Genomic DNA, 16,733 nt, shown 5'->3' with positions numbered 1-16,733 from the left:
GATAATGCTCCAGTTCTTTGCTGCTCATATGCTAATTGTAAGGTGGTATGGGAACGCCGACTACTGCAGTGACAAACACAAATTTACGTTCTCTCGTACGTACGTTTCATCAATTTCTTAAAATGTAATTTTCTGTAACACAGTAGCTTTTCAATTCCAAACAGCTTGAACAACCTTTGTTGGCAACAAACCTTTCAGTTTTTGGTTTATTCCTTTCAGGACCACTTACCTCTTCTGACCTGGAGTACCCCATATGCCATGCAGTTTCTTAGTTGCTCTGATCCAGTAATTTTCCTACAATCATACTGCCCTTGTTTAAGTTACTCAGATCTTGTGGACTATGAAAAAAAAAAACATCTGTTCACTCACCTTGACATGCACCACTGCTATGAGATAATTAACAGCTTCATCGGTGAGTGGTTCTAAAGTTTCGTCTCATCTGGGTATATCACTCCAGATCTCATGCCATATTACTAAAACAAACACTCTGTTGTCTTCTACATTTCAGCTTATGTTTTGTTTGAACTTGACGAAAGGCAGCTAGGAGGTGGCTTTTTGATACTGCTACCTGGCCTTGGCTCTGTATTTTCACATATTAAGTGGCTGTAAAAGGCCAGACGTGCCAAAACGAATGCAATTATATATACAGTGCGTATTGTTGAACTTCAAGCTGTAACCATAACCATTCAGCAACCATAATCTGCACGACCATGTCAAATTGCAACGGCACATTACATTCACTATTTTACACACTTCCGCATTTACCTCAGCCTTACATTATTAGCATCTACATACACTAACCTAATATATATACTTCGGGTCTACTTTAATATGTTGTAGAATAGACTTCCACATACAGAAAAGTGATTTAACTGATTTCCAAATCAATAAATAAGACAAAATGGGTCTTTTAACTCGGTTAAAATAATTGTCTGGCTGAATGAGTTCGGGTTATTATCATTTCCAGATGGTGGATTTGGGCAAATCCAATGACAAGTCTCTTTATTTGCTGCCTTTGAACAAAGATAATTCTTTGAAAAATTTGTGGTGACAAAAAAAAAAAAAAAATGTAGCAGAAACGACAATCTCCTTGCAAAAAAAAAAAAAAAAAAAAAGTGAATCAGCAGAACAACTTTTAGATTTTACACCTGAAAGGGGTAACAGTTAAGTCCTAGCAGTAAATGTGAATTAATGGGGCATGCAAGTGGGAAAAATAAGAATAAATGCAAATCCTGTAAACAGGCTGTGTTTCAAAATGTCCAAGAAGAAAAAAAAAAAAAAAAAAAAAAAACTAGCTGCATTGCAATGTAAACTACAGTTTCTGCTAAATTTATTTATTTCTGTTACCACGGCAAAGCAATTTAGCAATTTTTAAGGCAGGTACAGGTGGATATTGGGAAGCGTTTCTACGTGCAACCATCAGTTGGGTTGTGTTCAGTACACTGATCCTGGTGGATTCTTTTGGGTACAGTACGTTTTTGAAGTCTGTTCCAGCCACTCTGGCTATGATGGTTTAATATATTTTCTGAATATATGGTAGCAATAGTTATGCCAAGTAGATTCAAAGCATGGGACAACCAGTTGATGATCCTTCCTGTCCCACTGTATTTCCTTTGTCAACCCTGAGCTGTTTATACATAATTTGTTCAATTAAAGTCTGCCGCTAATTTACAATCATAATTGCCAAGTACATTTAAACTTCAACCACAAATGTGATATTTGTGCTGAATATAGAAACTGATTAAATGCCTGCACTGTACACAGAAACAAAGTTTAGAGAAATTTGCTCTAATTAGCTGCAAAAGCATTCAAGCTTCGAAACAGAGGTTTCACATCCCAGTTTTGTACTTCTCTCTGAGCTAATAAATAATGCAGACCAAACAATATAACGTACTGGAGACAGCAGTAATAACTACAAAAGAAATATCAGCGGGAAAGTGAAGTGGTGGGGGGGAGGGGCAGAGCAGAGGGAAACCACCACAACTTTAAACAAAATATGATCATGAGGCATTGTTGAGAATTTACATTTATCATAACTAAAAAAAAAAAAAAACTAAAAAAAAAAAACCAAGCTAGTCCAACCCAAGCCCATTTACGTCACATGTCAGGGAGTGGGTCTGTTTGTTGCCGAGTCCGTGTAGGTCAAGCTCAAACAGTAGATGTGCTTCAAACCTATTGGTCAATAGTTTCTCTGATAATTTCGGTTAATATCAGATAGGCATTAATATTCTATCAGGTTAACAAACATCTCAAGTCTGTGAGGTGGTTTTGTGGAGGCGTGGGTATTTCGTTGAGCGCGACGGTCCTGTCACTGCGAAATGCTTTCCCCACTGATTTCAAGGCCATGCTGTTGGAGTTGGGCTCTGAGTAGCGCGTTGTCGTTCTTTAGGTCTTCGATCTGTAGTGGAGTGAAACAAAAACTTTTTAGAAGTACAACATTTTACTGCTGTTTTGGGCTCATTCTGGACTTTTGCTTTTTCTTATTTTTCATTTGGGGGATTTACCTGTTGTCTTAAGAGCTCGTTATCCACCTGTATTCTCTCCACGTCTTTGTAACTTTCTTGCAGCCTCTGGTTGCTCTGCCTGAGCTCTCGAATGTAATCACATGCTTTAGACAGGATCCCTCCTTTGCTCTAAGACAGAGACAGAGAATATTTACAGAACAGACTTACGCGGACTGTAAAGGCGGACAGGTTCTCGGCGTACATACCGCTCCGGTTTTGGTGTTGTCCATGTTGCAGTCTGGGATGATTTTGGACAGTGTCACTATCCAGTTGTTGATTTTGTCTCTTCTTCTTCTTTCCACTGCAAGTAAGCAACTAGTGGTTAAAAAGGATTCGCGTTAAATGTATTGCAGGCTCGAATTACGCAATAAAAATAATGGAACAATAAATGAAGTGTTTGGGAATTATTTTATGGTAGTCACAAGAGGTGGCGTTCTAGCAAGATGTATAATTGCATCTTTGCTACTTCTTTGAAAGCTATTCTACCCATTTATTTCCAAAAACATAAAATGCATATTTAAAAAAACAGAACGGCAAAAAATAAAACTCGCTGCTAAAAGGTAGCCTGATTCCGATATGCATGTGTATTATTCCACCGTGTGTGCATAAACAGAGCCACATCTTCCTGTACATCTAATACAGCTCTTTACCAAATGTAGTATTTATTACATCATTTTCTAGGTGTAAAATCAGATGTGAAAATGCACAACCTTTCTACAGAAAAACTGTGTTGGATCATGCTATAGAGCTTGGTTAAATATGCTGAGTAAAGTCAGTTAACATTGTATATCCTCCCACTTGGCCGCTCTTTGGTCTTGCTCATGGTGGTGGAGAGGTTTGAATGGGAGTTTGATTCTGTGACGGGTGTCTTTTATAGACATAACGAGTTGATATTAGCAGCACTTTCCTAAAGGAACAGGATTAATTTGGGTGTTGGTACGGGATTAAATACTTATTTCACTCAATCAAATAATTTATATATAATATTCATTTATTATTGTTTTTTCTGGATTTTTTTTTTTCAATATTCTTTCACTATATGTTAAAATTAAGATACCATGTACATTCCAGACTGTTCATTTCTTTGTAAGGGGGTAAATTGATAAAATCTAAAGGGGATCAAATAATTATTTTCCCGCACTGTATATATTGGTGTGTAACAGAACACAAAATTCACGGTTCAGTATGTACCTCGTTTTTTAAGTCATGGGTCGGTTTAATTTTGGTACGGTTCGGGGGAGGGGAAGAAATGCAAAACATAAAAATGCTTTTAGTTTTTTTTTTTTTATTAACGCAGTTTACTATTATTAACATTTATGACCATAAACAGTTGAACAGTTCACATTTTTCCAAGCATTTTAAAATAACATGCCTGCTTGGTTAAATAATATAAAACTATATTTCTTTAATATTTAATAAAAACAAAATAGTATAAATCAAATTAATGCAATACAGTTTTTTATTATATTAAATTTAGTAATAAATTTAATTGGCACAAATTAAACTGATTAAATAAAATTAAATAAATGGAAAAACGTAATTAAATAATTTACATTAGTTAGATCCTATTTGGAGAATACAGATGTGTATGTTAAGTGTGTGTGTTTTACACTTACTACACAATTTTCTAAAGATATGTTCTACTTATTTCAGCATAGTTTAACAAATGTCCTCATTCCTTTCATCCTTTATTTATTCATTCACTTAATAAACATGTGGAATTGTCAGGATGAAGCTGTACATAAAACATGCAGCAGACATTTCCGGTAGCCACTGTGACACTGCACTAACTCTAGTTTCTTTTTTACTCCTGGCATTGTTGTATACGTATTGAATATTAATAATAATTGAAAAAATGCTCTCAGAGTGCGAGGTGGAAACTAAACAAATGTGTGCATGGTACCGAAAGCCCTGCGGCTGAAAATTATTTCAGTAAGAATATGTGTACCGTTAAAAACCTAATATATGCGTGTATATATTAAATATAAAATTACCCTAAACACATTCCAATACAAATTAGATTTAGGTTACAAATATATGTAAAAAAAAATTGGTAAGTTTTTTGTAGTATTATTTTTTTGTAATATATTAACCTGACGAGAGCTGAATGTGTCGCCCATTTTCCATTTGTTCACCCCTATAAGTGCATAGTGTTTCCATTCTGACTGCACTAAACCAAAGAAACACTGATACTCCAAAAGCAACTGCTACTTATTGACTGACTTTAATCTGTAATAAATAATGCATACAAGATGTAATAATTGCCCTGAAGACTGCATATCCTTTTATACCTGGCCTGACCGACTGACTGTCCAGCTCATCTGGTAGTCAGTTTACATTTAATCGCATTATTTATTTTAAATAAAATAGGCAAATATCGGTTATAGGTTACAAAAAAATATTTACATAAACTCTTCTAAGAACTTATAATAACCATTAGCAAAAGTTGAACTTTTCTTTTTTTTTTTTTCATTAAACAGATTAAAAACAATTATGCACTAAGATTTCTTTATCATCTCTCTTGAAATTATCTCTCATTTAAATGGAATGTCACACATACGACCCTACACAGGACGGCGGTATTAACGGCTGTTCTGTAACGTAAAATAATAAATAAATTAAATTAAATAAAGAAAAGGTTAAAAGGACTTCCTTAGGATACAAGATATAAAATGTAAAAACAGAATAGAGGAATTAAACAGAATAAAATAGTAATTAGAAATATTTTAACCTGTTTTCAATTTACTACAAAAAGCAAAAGCTTGCCTGGTTACATCTGCGTTTACCACCTAATCTACTTACGGAAAAACGACAAGTTTACGATGGGAAACGCATAATCAATTTGACCATCATCATCATCATCATCCGTCAACTTCTAGTCTTATCGCCTTAAGTAAATATAACCTGCGACATTTAAACAGTAGCTTCCTCACAGTCTCTTCGCGGTAATGAGTGCCGTTTCCTATTATATCTATATATATAGTGCTGATATAATCAATGATTCAATTGTTGAACAACACATTATAACATCTCGTTTGTTAAACTCTATCAACGTGATATTTGCAAATGCGTCGCTTCAACAAGATTGGAAACAAATCTGAATTGAGAGATCACTTTAAAGAATTAGATTTATACTTTCCTAAAGCAAATATAATTTACATTTAGCATACACAATTATCCAGAGAGAGAGACTTACACTCATCTCATTAACAAAACGGAGCAGTAAAAGGTTAGGGGCCTTGCACAAGGGCCCAGCAGTGGCAGCTTGCTGGTCCTGGTATTTAAACACACAATCTTCTGATTAGAAGCCCAACATCTTACCTAATGTGCTACTACTTTCTCTATAAATATATGTTGTAGGAACAAAAAATGTGAGCATGGAAGTCTTCTTATTCTTCCCACATACCTTCATTGTGTTGCGCTCTCCTCCTCTCGTCTCGTGGTGCTCGCGGGCCATCCATCTTCCTGTTGTTGCAAGAGAAGAAAAGTAAAAGCGGGTGAAGTAGATGGATGTGACACAAATTTCAAATGCAAAAAGTATGTATGCGGAGGCACCAATACAACAAAATCTAAAAAGTTAAGACTAAAACAAACAAACAAACAAAAACAAAAAACCCATAATATTTTTACTACAGAAGCATGTGTATACGTGATGGGGTTTTATCTATTTGGATTGATTTTCTATTGCAGCACGGATCTGACAGTCGTTATAGCTACAACCTAAATAAAATTAATAATGTAATTATGACTGATTAGTGCGCTCGCTTTAATATTTTGTTCCTATAGCAAGAGCTCGTTAACAGGGAGCTGTACGGAGGACACGCCACATCATCTGAGCCTAATAAGAAACACATTAATGCACTCGTTCATGAGATGTTTATGGCGGTTATTTCCTGTTATTCGTGAAATTATAGTAGCCATACTATACCCTCACCAGCATCTCTTTACTAACTCTTTCTTTTGAAGATAGAAACACAGGACATTTTGTCATGTTACAGAGAAACCAGACAATGTGTGTATATAAATACATATACAGACACAGTGGTGTGAGAAAGTGTTTGCCCCCTTCCTGATTTCTTTTTTTTTTTTTGCATGTTTGTCACACTTTAATGTTTCAGATCATCAAACTAATTAAAATATTAGTAAAAGATAACACAAGTGAACACGACATGCAGTTTTTAAATTAAACACTTTCACACAGGGAAACGCTTTCACACAGGGCCATGTAATTTTGGATTTTGTTTTCCCTCAATAATAAACAACCTTTATTTAAAAACTGCACGTTGTGTTCACTTGTGTTACTTTTTAATAATATTTAAATAAGTTTGATGATCTGAAACATTAAAGTGTGACAAACATGCAAATAAATTTGAAATCTGGAGGGGGCAAACACTTTTTTACATCACTATATATCACCTGGTCATATGTATGGTATGTGATTTTTGAGCATCGCATTCCACATTTAGTCCCAATTTGCTCTTATAAGTCCCTCCACTCTTCTGGGAAGATGTTCCACTAGATTTTGAAGTGTGCTTATGGATATTTGTGTTCATCAGCCACAAGGGCAGTTACTGATGTAGGTGAGGAGGCCTGGGGTGCAGCATTCCAATTCCCAAAAGTGTTCAGTAGGGATGAGTTTAGAGCTCTATAGCAGGTCACTCAAGATCTTCCTCTCCAAGCATGTAAACCAGATCTTAATAGAGTTCACTTTGTGCACAGGGGCATTGCCATGCTGGAACAGGTTTGGGGTTTTCAAGCTCAAGTGAATGCAAAATGTTATTATAGCGCATCTAAAGACGTCCTGTACAATTGAGTGCCTCCAGGTTTGTGGTAACAGTTTTGAAAAGAAGGAAAGGTCAGGTGACCCAATACCTTTGGAAATATAGTGTATATACAGCAGTTGTAAAATGTGACATGTTTGTGAAGATTTATTAAACTTCACACTATTTAGAAATTTTTCATTAGTGCAGAGTTTAGATTTTTTTATTTTGCAATACCTGCCATGACCTATGCTAACCTTCAGCCACCATCATCTCTACCCCTAATGTGGATGGAACGTGAGCATACCGAATACTGGTTCCTAGGCCTGTTAGCTGGGTAATATTTTAGTGATTCAAGCGACAGCAAGAAAACACTACAGCAAAAGTCTATTTGTCCAGGTATATGTGGTTCTTGGAGGCTGACAATTGTATGGGATGTTTTTGGATGTGGTAGCATGGAAAATCCTCTTCATCTGAACTAGGAGACCAAAACCTGTTCCAGCATGACAATGCTCTTCTACACAAAGCAAACTAATGAAGGTTAAATGGGTGACCAGCTATATAGAGCTCCGATCTCAACCCTATTGGACGCCTCTGGGAAGAATTGGAACGCTGACTTTACTAACGCCCTTGTAGCTGAATAAGCACAAATCCCCACAAGGACACTCTAGTGAAACCTCTAGTGAAACGTCTTCCCAAAAGAGTGGAGGTTATTCTAACAGCAAGGTGTGGAATGAGAGGGTCAAAAACACAATCTTATGGTCAGGTTGACCGATTCATCAGTTTTGATTGCTGGAAAGATCGACAAAAACACATAATTTTTTTTCTGGTTGCTTTATACAGTACGAGAGCGGCCTCTAGAGACAAATCACTGACACCACATGCTGTTTAGTTTAAAGTCTTTATCCACTCATTTTGGATGTAACTGTTTTGAATTATTTGGAGATATACTTTTGGCTTCAGTTTGAATGCATCTTATTTTATTCAATATTTACTCATAATTAATATAATTCATATGTATTTCATATTCACTGGTTTACATGTTAATTTATTTTTTATTTTTTGGATTAAATGTTCAATACTATTTGACATGGAGTGCTATGTTTGTTTGTTTTTTAATTCAATATCCTTCATTCATTCATTTTCTCCCGCTTATCCGCAATGTATAATTCAATATCCATTTTTTTAAATATGTTATTGGCAAGCACGTTCCAACCAATCTATCGCTATCGGAAAAATCCACTACTGGCTCCCTCTAGTCGGGTCTTCACAAACTTTTGTCCATACAGTGGAAAGATTACAAAAACCAGAGCAGACTGAACTGTCCAGCCTGCGAGACAGAAGGCGGTGTTAAGCTGTAGCTCATACATACGCGGAGTAATTGTGTGTACGAGGCGCAATGGTCCGTGGCGTGCCTGTTTGTAACACATCTGGAGGACTCATCATCACGTAAAACTGACCTGGGTACAAGGGGGGAGGGGAGAAAAACATTTGAATCTGGTTCAAACCTTTTTTTGTTACAGTAGAGGACTTACATTTACAATACTGGCTTGAGAGTCATTTATAGATATATAAATGTGCTCATTCTACACCACATACTTCGAAAACAAAAACAGAATTGCCAGGATTTTCAACAAATGACTGCATTTAACTATTAAATGCGACAAACAATGTTTTTAAGGAAAAGTTAGAACACAGTTCACAGTGGAGTCAAAATGCCATGGCATTTTTTTTTTTTTTTTTTTTAAAGCAATATGTTAAGATTCTCAGAACATCATAAGATTAGTGATCATTATCCCATGTATTAATACATACAGACACTGAATCATCAGTTAGGATGCATAATTACACATTTATAATCTACATCCACACCAAATATATTCTATGATTATTATCAAGCCAAAAAAGGGCAGGAAAAAGGCTTTTCAATGCTGCTTTTTCAACTAAATCTTCACATTCAATAAAACAATGGGACCTTCAGAGTCAGTGATTACAGTCCTGCATCATTCTAGCACTAAAGATTGTACTGAAATCTTCCCTGGCGTACCTGAGAACCTAAGCAATGGATTTTGATGTGTAAACGCACCTGCTGCTGGTGCGAGAGCGGCATCGGCGGCTGCTTGCACTGAAACTGCGGTCGCTGTAGCATCGCTGACTGTAGCAGCCGGGAAGTAAGCGAAACGTGTCTCGCCCCCGACCGTCTCGCCTGCTGGACTGCCCCCGTTACTGAAAGGGTTCTGGATAACAGCCTTTTTAAAAACGGAAGGCAGAGCCGGGAAAAGGAGAACGTTACTGGGAGCGTGGAGGTGCACATGCACCCAGACAAACAGAATTTACATTTCAAAAATGCCAGTAGTATTTGTTATAATAAAATTATTATGATAATTACACTCTGCTGCTACCTGTGCAACTGCCTGCTGGGCTCCAGCAAAGGCGGTGGACACGACGCTGACCGCAGCTCCTCCATCTCCAGCTGATTCCAACTGGTCGTCCGTTACCTGGACGACGCGATATGTCACCTGCAGAGGACGTACAAATAAACCAAAAAATACACATAGTAGGGCTGTAACGATTAATTGGTGTAATTAGATTACAAAAATCCATCAATTTATTTTGCCTCGATGCTTCGTTTAGTCCATTTAACTAAACAAGGAGCACTGCGTTTCCCACGGACGATTATTACTCACGCACCACCCGCTAAATTCTGGAGCGCTCTGGACAGGGAACACAGAAGACGCTGCAGAATGAAAAATGGAGGAACGGAGAGAAAACAGCGAGGGGTGAGGAGAAGATTCATATGGAAGCCGGTTTCCGCCACATTGAAAAAAAAAAAAGTTAGCCCAGTTCCTAGTTTTCTCTCTCTCTCTCTCTCTCTCTCTCTCTCTCACAATTCTGACTTTTTTTTTTGTTCGCGCAATTCCGAGTTTATTTCTCGCATTTCCGAGTTATTCGTTTTTAGCCAATCGGGCAGCGTCACCCCTCTGTAGTGCAAGAAAGCTTTACACATTAAAAATGAAATGGGCTACATTTAAAAGAATCACATGGTATCAAACAGAGCCTCCAATCGATCTGTTTTTCTATTTCAATGGTTTAGTCATAGGATGGACTTTTATTTAAGAAATGTATTTACTTTTAATATCCTTGGATAAAATAAATGTTAAAAAAACTAACAAACAAGAAAGTCTGCATCTCAGTGTTCAGTATAAAAATGAAAACAGAAAAGGAAATGAACAACATGTAAAAGATGAGAAGATAAGAGCTCGTTTAAGGACGTTTACATGTGAACTGGTAATCTGTGAAGAGTTCAGCCTACACGGACAATTAAAGTCAATTTGAAGCAAAGCAGATAAAAAAAAATCTTTGATGTACCAGGGGGAATAGAGAGAATAGTCCTGTAAATGCTCCCAAAAGATTAAAGAACCCTGAAGGTCTCCCCGGGGACTTCAAATGGTTCTACAGACCAGGGTTTGTCCTGACTCCTTCCTGACCCCTGTACTACTCCCACCAAAGGAGTCAAGAGTCATGCTGACCTGCCCACTGCTGTTTTCTGTGCGGAACTGGTACTGGACATTGTCGGCAAATACTGCGGCTTGCTGGGTACTCGCTATGGTAACCGCCGCCGGTTCCTCCGTCCCCACTCCCTCCCCTGAAACACATACGCACAGGTGAGGTCAGCTTTACAAGACTACATGCAACTTCTGACACCCTCAATCAATATGCAAACAAAAACAAGTCAATCAAATGAAGCTAAAGCAAACAGACAATAAAATATAAAACATTACTACGTTGTTCTTTTCAGAGCGTTTACACTAAATAAGTATAGAATTTAGACTTGATTCTATGATGATGCCTGATCGGTGTCCAAACATGTGCACTGTGTACATGTGCTAACCGTTTTACAAAAGTTGAAGAGCAACGTGTCGGGTTTGGAGCCAAATAAGGCTTACCTTCCTGCAACTGAACAACCTCCTCAGTTTCCTGTTTCTCGTGACTGAAACCAAGAGATATAAAAATATCAGACAAAGAATGCAAAGAACATACAACTACACAACATGTAAATGAAGTATAAATACCAGGTAAAAAAAATGCCACTCAAAATCCCGCACGGATATAAAATGTGGAACTATTTTCCTGCACATTTGAGCATAAAAGGCTTCAAAAAAGGATAATGTTTAGGACGTAAGATCTGGCTTGATAAATATATGCATAGCGGAAATCATATTATATTGCTAGAATACAAAATGTTTAAATGGCTCTGGATGCTGTAGTTTCACTTTTATGGCAAATAAAATAACCAAGCAAGCAACAACGTAAAGCTCCCTAAACTTATCAGATACACTTCACTACAACCTTTTCGACTTACGCAGCATTACGACTATTCCACATAGCCTTTAAAAATGCCTTTGACAAAAGAATGCGGTATTGAAATCATCCTCATAGTAAAAAGATACGATGAACTTTAACAGGAAACACAGCAAGCATGCCACGCGTGACACTGTTGTCCCCAAACAGGGATGGGCAACACCAAGTGCTTTCACAGCGTATCATTGCAACCATTTCTAATATTTCTGTAAGACTTTGTATAGTCTATCATTATTACTATAAAAAAATCTTCAGTGGCCTGGCCTGCTTTTGTTACTAGCGGACATTAGGATTCGAACAAACTTAAACAAAATACAATCAGTTCAGCAAACCCTATTCAGACAGTCATATAATGCTTTTACATTCCTTTCCCTTTGTTTATTTATTTATTTTTTATATAAATTACCAAATAAACAAGAGCATTTCCCTCCATGAATCTGGAAATTCTGTGATACAATGCCGCGATCATGACCGAACGACAGAATGACTCATTTGTTGAAAACAAATCCCATTGATATTTCAGTGCGACTCCAATTTAAAAAGTAGCAATACTTTAGGATCGATACGTCCGGGCCTATAGCCAAACTTACTACCAGGACTGGAAAAAATGGCGCCCAAACAAGAACCCGGAAGTCCACAAACATACACAGATGATTGCAATGCTGTTTAACATTCCTTTGTATAACGACTTCTGAAGAACCCCTATATATTTAGCAGTTTGGGGGCCAGCATTAAACCATATATAACATATGCAAATACAAAAACATATACATATATGTATAAATAGTAAACAAAAAATGTTAAACAACCTGGCATAAGTTTTATATTTTCGATTCTTCAAAGTAGCCGCTTTTTGCTTTAATGACAGCTTTGCACACTTTTGGCACCTGGAAAGTTTTCCCAACAATCTTGAGGAGTTCGCAGAGGTGTTAAGTGTTTGTTAGCTGCTTTTCCTTCACTCCCAGGTTCATCTCATCCCAAACCATTTCGAATGGATTTAGATCGGATGATCTAACCATTCCAGACTACTTTATAAGGCTGAATGAGAGAATGCAGAAAGTGTGCATGGCTGCCATCAAGGCAAAAATGGGCTAGAAAATATAAAACATGTTCTGTGTTATTTCACACGGTTTTGTTTTCTACATAATTCCAAACGAATTGAAGTATTAGTGTACAGTGTTGAAAAGAATACAAATAAAAAACTACAAAAACAGTGAAGGAGAAAGTGTGTGCAAACTGTGGACTGGTACGGTGTGTAATATATTATATAAAAAAAAGGGCTGTTAGTCGATTAAAACATTTATTCGCGATTAATCGCACGATCGTCACGAGTTAACTCGACTAACTAAATGTGCGTCAATGAACACTTTTCAAATTTTTTATTTTTTAATCAACATGGGCAGATATAGATGCTTTATGCAAATGTATGTTTATTATAAGTGAAACATAGAGCATGAAGACAAAATACTCTTGTAAACGTTATGATGTTTTCAATTACGCAAATCATCGAGACACCAAAAGGAACTTTTTTCTATGTTTCCACACGGACGGATTTAACTGCCGGACGTGTGGCGGATTTCGGTGCTTGGTTTGAAACCTGCCGCATCGGTAAAACCGGTAAAATGTTTAGTGATTAAAAAATGATTTTTTGTTGGAGGTTTATTTTTTATTACCTGAATAAAAGGTATGGACATATGGACGAGAAATGTGTGTCGTTTTGTTTAAAATTTTGTCTCTTTTATATTTCTTTATTTCAATTTTTCGGGTTGAATTTTGACAGCCATATATATATACATATACACACACACATACAATGTAGCTTTTTATAAAAAAAATATCTCTCTCTCATATATATATATATATATATATATATATATATATATATATATATATATATATATATAAGCAAATATATAATTTGCATTTAATTAATAAAGATTCATATTTAAAAATTATTTTTAAATATGAATCTTTATTAATTAAATGCAAATTATATATTTGCTTATTTAATATATACTTAATAAATATTTACTACATAAAATTTATTCTTCTTTTTACCTTTAAAAACAATTTTACTCAGCAATTTCTTAGCATTGACCTGATGTTATAGCAGTGACTCCAAAAAACTTTTTTTCCCCCCAGACTCTTTTCTTTAACTTACTTTTACACTTTTAGTATTTAGTATTTATTGCATGCCTTATTGTCTATGTTTATGGATACTGCTGGAAGCTGTAAATTTCCCATTAGGATGAATAAAGTGTTTGCCCGCCCACTGCCCCGGACACAAACTACGGTCCTAAAACTGCATAAAAATAATAATGGTGGGAAAAAGTGTTTTTTCAACCCGTGTATTCATTAGTTAGTTATACATCATTTTTAGAGAAGTAATACCTACATTTCTGTTAAAAACCAGTGTTATATTTGACAATAAAATGGCACGAACTCGGTGCAAATATATAATATATATGCAAATGCTACTCAAAAGCTTATCGAGGACAACATAAAGATGCTAAAATAGGTTAAAAATCATGCCAGCTGTGTGCTCATGCTTAGCAGAAGAGAAGGCAGGCAAAAGGGGCAAAATTAGCGCGCTAGCTAAAAAATGATTTTAAATCCGATCGTTGTAATAAAACAATATTGAGGAGTTTTTTTAGAAATGAAAATGTTTTTTTTTTTGTCGATCAAAACTGAGCCATGCAGGAATGTATATTTTGAATAAGGGAAGGAAAAAGAGAGGAGGGAGTGCTTTTCCTTTGAAATAGATTACAGCAAAAAAACCAAGTTTGAATGTTAAATGCGTTAGAAAATGGTCGCCTCAGGCCCGGGAGCTGTTGTAGAAACCCGGGAGGTTGCGCGCTCACCTCGTCTGAGCGTCCAGGCTCTGTTCGAGCATATCCATGAAGGTGAGCGATTCTCTCTCTCTTTTTTTTTTTTTTTTTTTTTTTAAAACGCGATATTCGGCAACGCTTGAAACGCGGAGACGGCGCCGCTGATCACGGGGACAAACACGAGGGTCATGTGAGAGACACAAGTCCGGGACACGTGAGGCGCAGCCTGGGCGAGGAGACAAAATGGAGGACGCGTTGAAGAGTGGAGGGGGAAAAAAGACACGAAGCTGACGCTCGTTCTCGCTCTCGTGAACGCGCTCCTGCCTGTTTTTTTTTTTTCTTTCAGTCGTTTCCTTGTTTTCTTCGTCCGCGGCCGGATTACACCTCTGCGGTGTGTGTGTTAGGACCGCCGAAGTGTTAAAAAAGTGGGTTTTTTTGTGTCTGTTTACGAATCTGGGGTCGGTATCTAAAAAACGTCGTTATCTTGTTTATCAATCTCTGCTTTTGTCCCTTTCCTTCGCCTTATTCAGTTCAGACGCCCGTGTACCCTTGACGTATCCATCCGCAAACCGTGAAACCAGTATACCGATTCGATGCGGTTAATAAGACACGGAAAGGAGTGCTTTCAGTGTCGTGTTGTGGTTTTATTTCAGGTTTTGGAAAGCTTATACTGTAAAAAAAAATAAAAATAATAACAATAAAAGTGTGTTCAAAGATAATATGCGAGTGATATTGTTGTTCTTGTCCCCCCCATGACTGCTTCGTTTTTTTGTTGTTGTTGTTCATGTTGATAAGCGCCTTGCGATTGTTTGGGTTTTTTGACTCCTTCTAATACAGGGGAATTACTGATGTCTTGCGGAGAGAAAAACAGAAGCTATTCGATGCCGTACATCTGCCAGCGTCAATACTTTTGGAGTGATGAGCCTTTTTTTTTTTTTTTTTTTTTTTTCTCAGGTGACCACAATGATCCAATCCGGGTTTTCAAGAGAACCACATGACAGGGTGGATGTGTAGCCACGCCCCCTCCCTCTGTCATAAACAAGCATGTGTGTGTATATATATATATATATATATATATATATATATATATCTTTTTTTTTCTATTTTAGTACAAATAGTTTTTTTTATATAATATAGATCATTTTAGTACTGTGAAAAGGTTTCAGGCAGTTGTTTTCAAATGATGTAAAGAAGGAATGCTTTCTTAAACAGGAGATGAATCCAAATCAATATCTGCCTGCAAAGCAAGCGTACTTCTAGGTTCAGGTTTTGAAGGAACTTGACAGATCTGTTGTTCTGAACATCTTGCTGAACCACATTAAGCTTCTGTGAATGCAGACTGCCTCAAATCCTTCTTTCTCCACATGTAATCTTAGACAGATTTGATGATGTTGAGGTCAGAGCTCTGTGATGGCAAAAAAATAGAACTTCCAGGACTCCTTAGCACAGTGGGTAATGCGCTGGGTTACTGATCTGGAGGTCGAGGATTCAAGACCTGGTATCACCAAGATGCCACTCTTAGGGCTCTTCAGCAAGGCCCTTAACACACTGTGCTCCAGGTTTGCTGTAACATGGCCTGTGCTCTGGCGCCAGCTTTCTAACATTACTAGGATGAAGAATGAATTTTATAGTACATGTGACATTTGTAAAGCATATCTATCTATCTATCTATCTATCTATCTATCTATCTATCTATCTATCTATCTATCTATCTATCTATCTATCTATCTATCTATCTATCTATCTATCTATCTAATTTTAAAGAATGCTTTCCACTAGATTTTGGTGTGGTTGTGGGGATCAACTACTATAACAATCATGTTCTAATGAAATCAGATACATCTGTTGATGGAGGCCACCAGTGGATTACGCTTCAAATCTTTAGCTTCAGATTCAAATCATCCTAAAAGTGTTCAGTCGGTCGAGGTCAGGTTTGGGCCCCTTAGTTTTGCTCAAGGGAAATTGTAATGCTGCAGCATGCAAAGATGTTTAATAGAAATGCATGCCTCACGGCTTATTGTCACAGGTTTAGGTAAGGCCCCCATGTTTTCTTGTGACGATCTGGTGTCCATGTCCTTTTAGATGCATGCAGATGAGGTGTGAAACATTATCTAAGCAGGCAAAATTGATCCGGCTGGCCCATCTGGTGGTTTGACTCATCAGAGATGAAGAGTTAAAAAAATGTGTAGAGTTTATAATGTTTTGTGCAGTAGCATTCAAAATAAAAAAAAAAATAAAAAAATTTTTGTTTATTAAATTAATCTACACTGTGTGCACAA

General features: G+C 36.7%; 2 protein-coding genes across 3 annotated transcripts in view; both read right to left on the bottom strand.

The window, feature by feature from the left end:
• Nucleotides 1–975: 975 nt before the first annotated feature.
• usf2 (upstream transcription factor 2, c-fos interacting) lies at nt 976–14,621 on the bottom strand. Its single transcript, XM_083544407.1, has 10 exons — nt 14,488–14,621; nt 11,212–11,255; nt 10,795–10,910; nt 9,667–9,783; nt 9,351–9,513; nt 8,637–8,724; nt 5,911–5,969; nt 2,711–2,805; nt 2,505–2,633; nt 976–2,398 (listed from the first exon to the last, which is right to left on the bottom strand). The coding sequence occupies exons 1-10, from the start codon at nt 14,523–14,525 to the stop codon at nt 2,309–2,311; spliced, it is 939 nt and encodes a 312-aa protein (XP_083400533.1). The 5' UTR covers nt 14,526–14,621; the 3' UTR covers nt 976–2,308.
• LOC310727665 (fMet-Leu-Phe receptor-like) overlaps nt 14,486–16,733 on the bottom strand; it is an 18,011-nt gene continuing 15,763 nt past the window's right edge. For both annotated transcript variants that reach the window (XM_083544390.1, XM_083544392.1), the window contains exon 5: nt 14,486–14,543. The gene's annotated coding sequence lies outside the window, so the exon portion shown is untranslated. The remainder of the gene's footprint in view (nt 14,544–16,733) is intronic.

Source organism: Silurus aristotelis, assembly GCF_946808225.1.
Source record: "Silurus aristotelis genome assembly, chromosome: 6".
NCBI lineage: Eukaryota > Metazoa > Chordata > Actinopteri > Siluriformes > Siluridae > Silurus > Silurus aristotelis.
The sequence above is the reverse complement of the archived record's forward strand: the minus strand, read 5'-3'. Positions and strand labels throughout refer to the sequence as shown.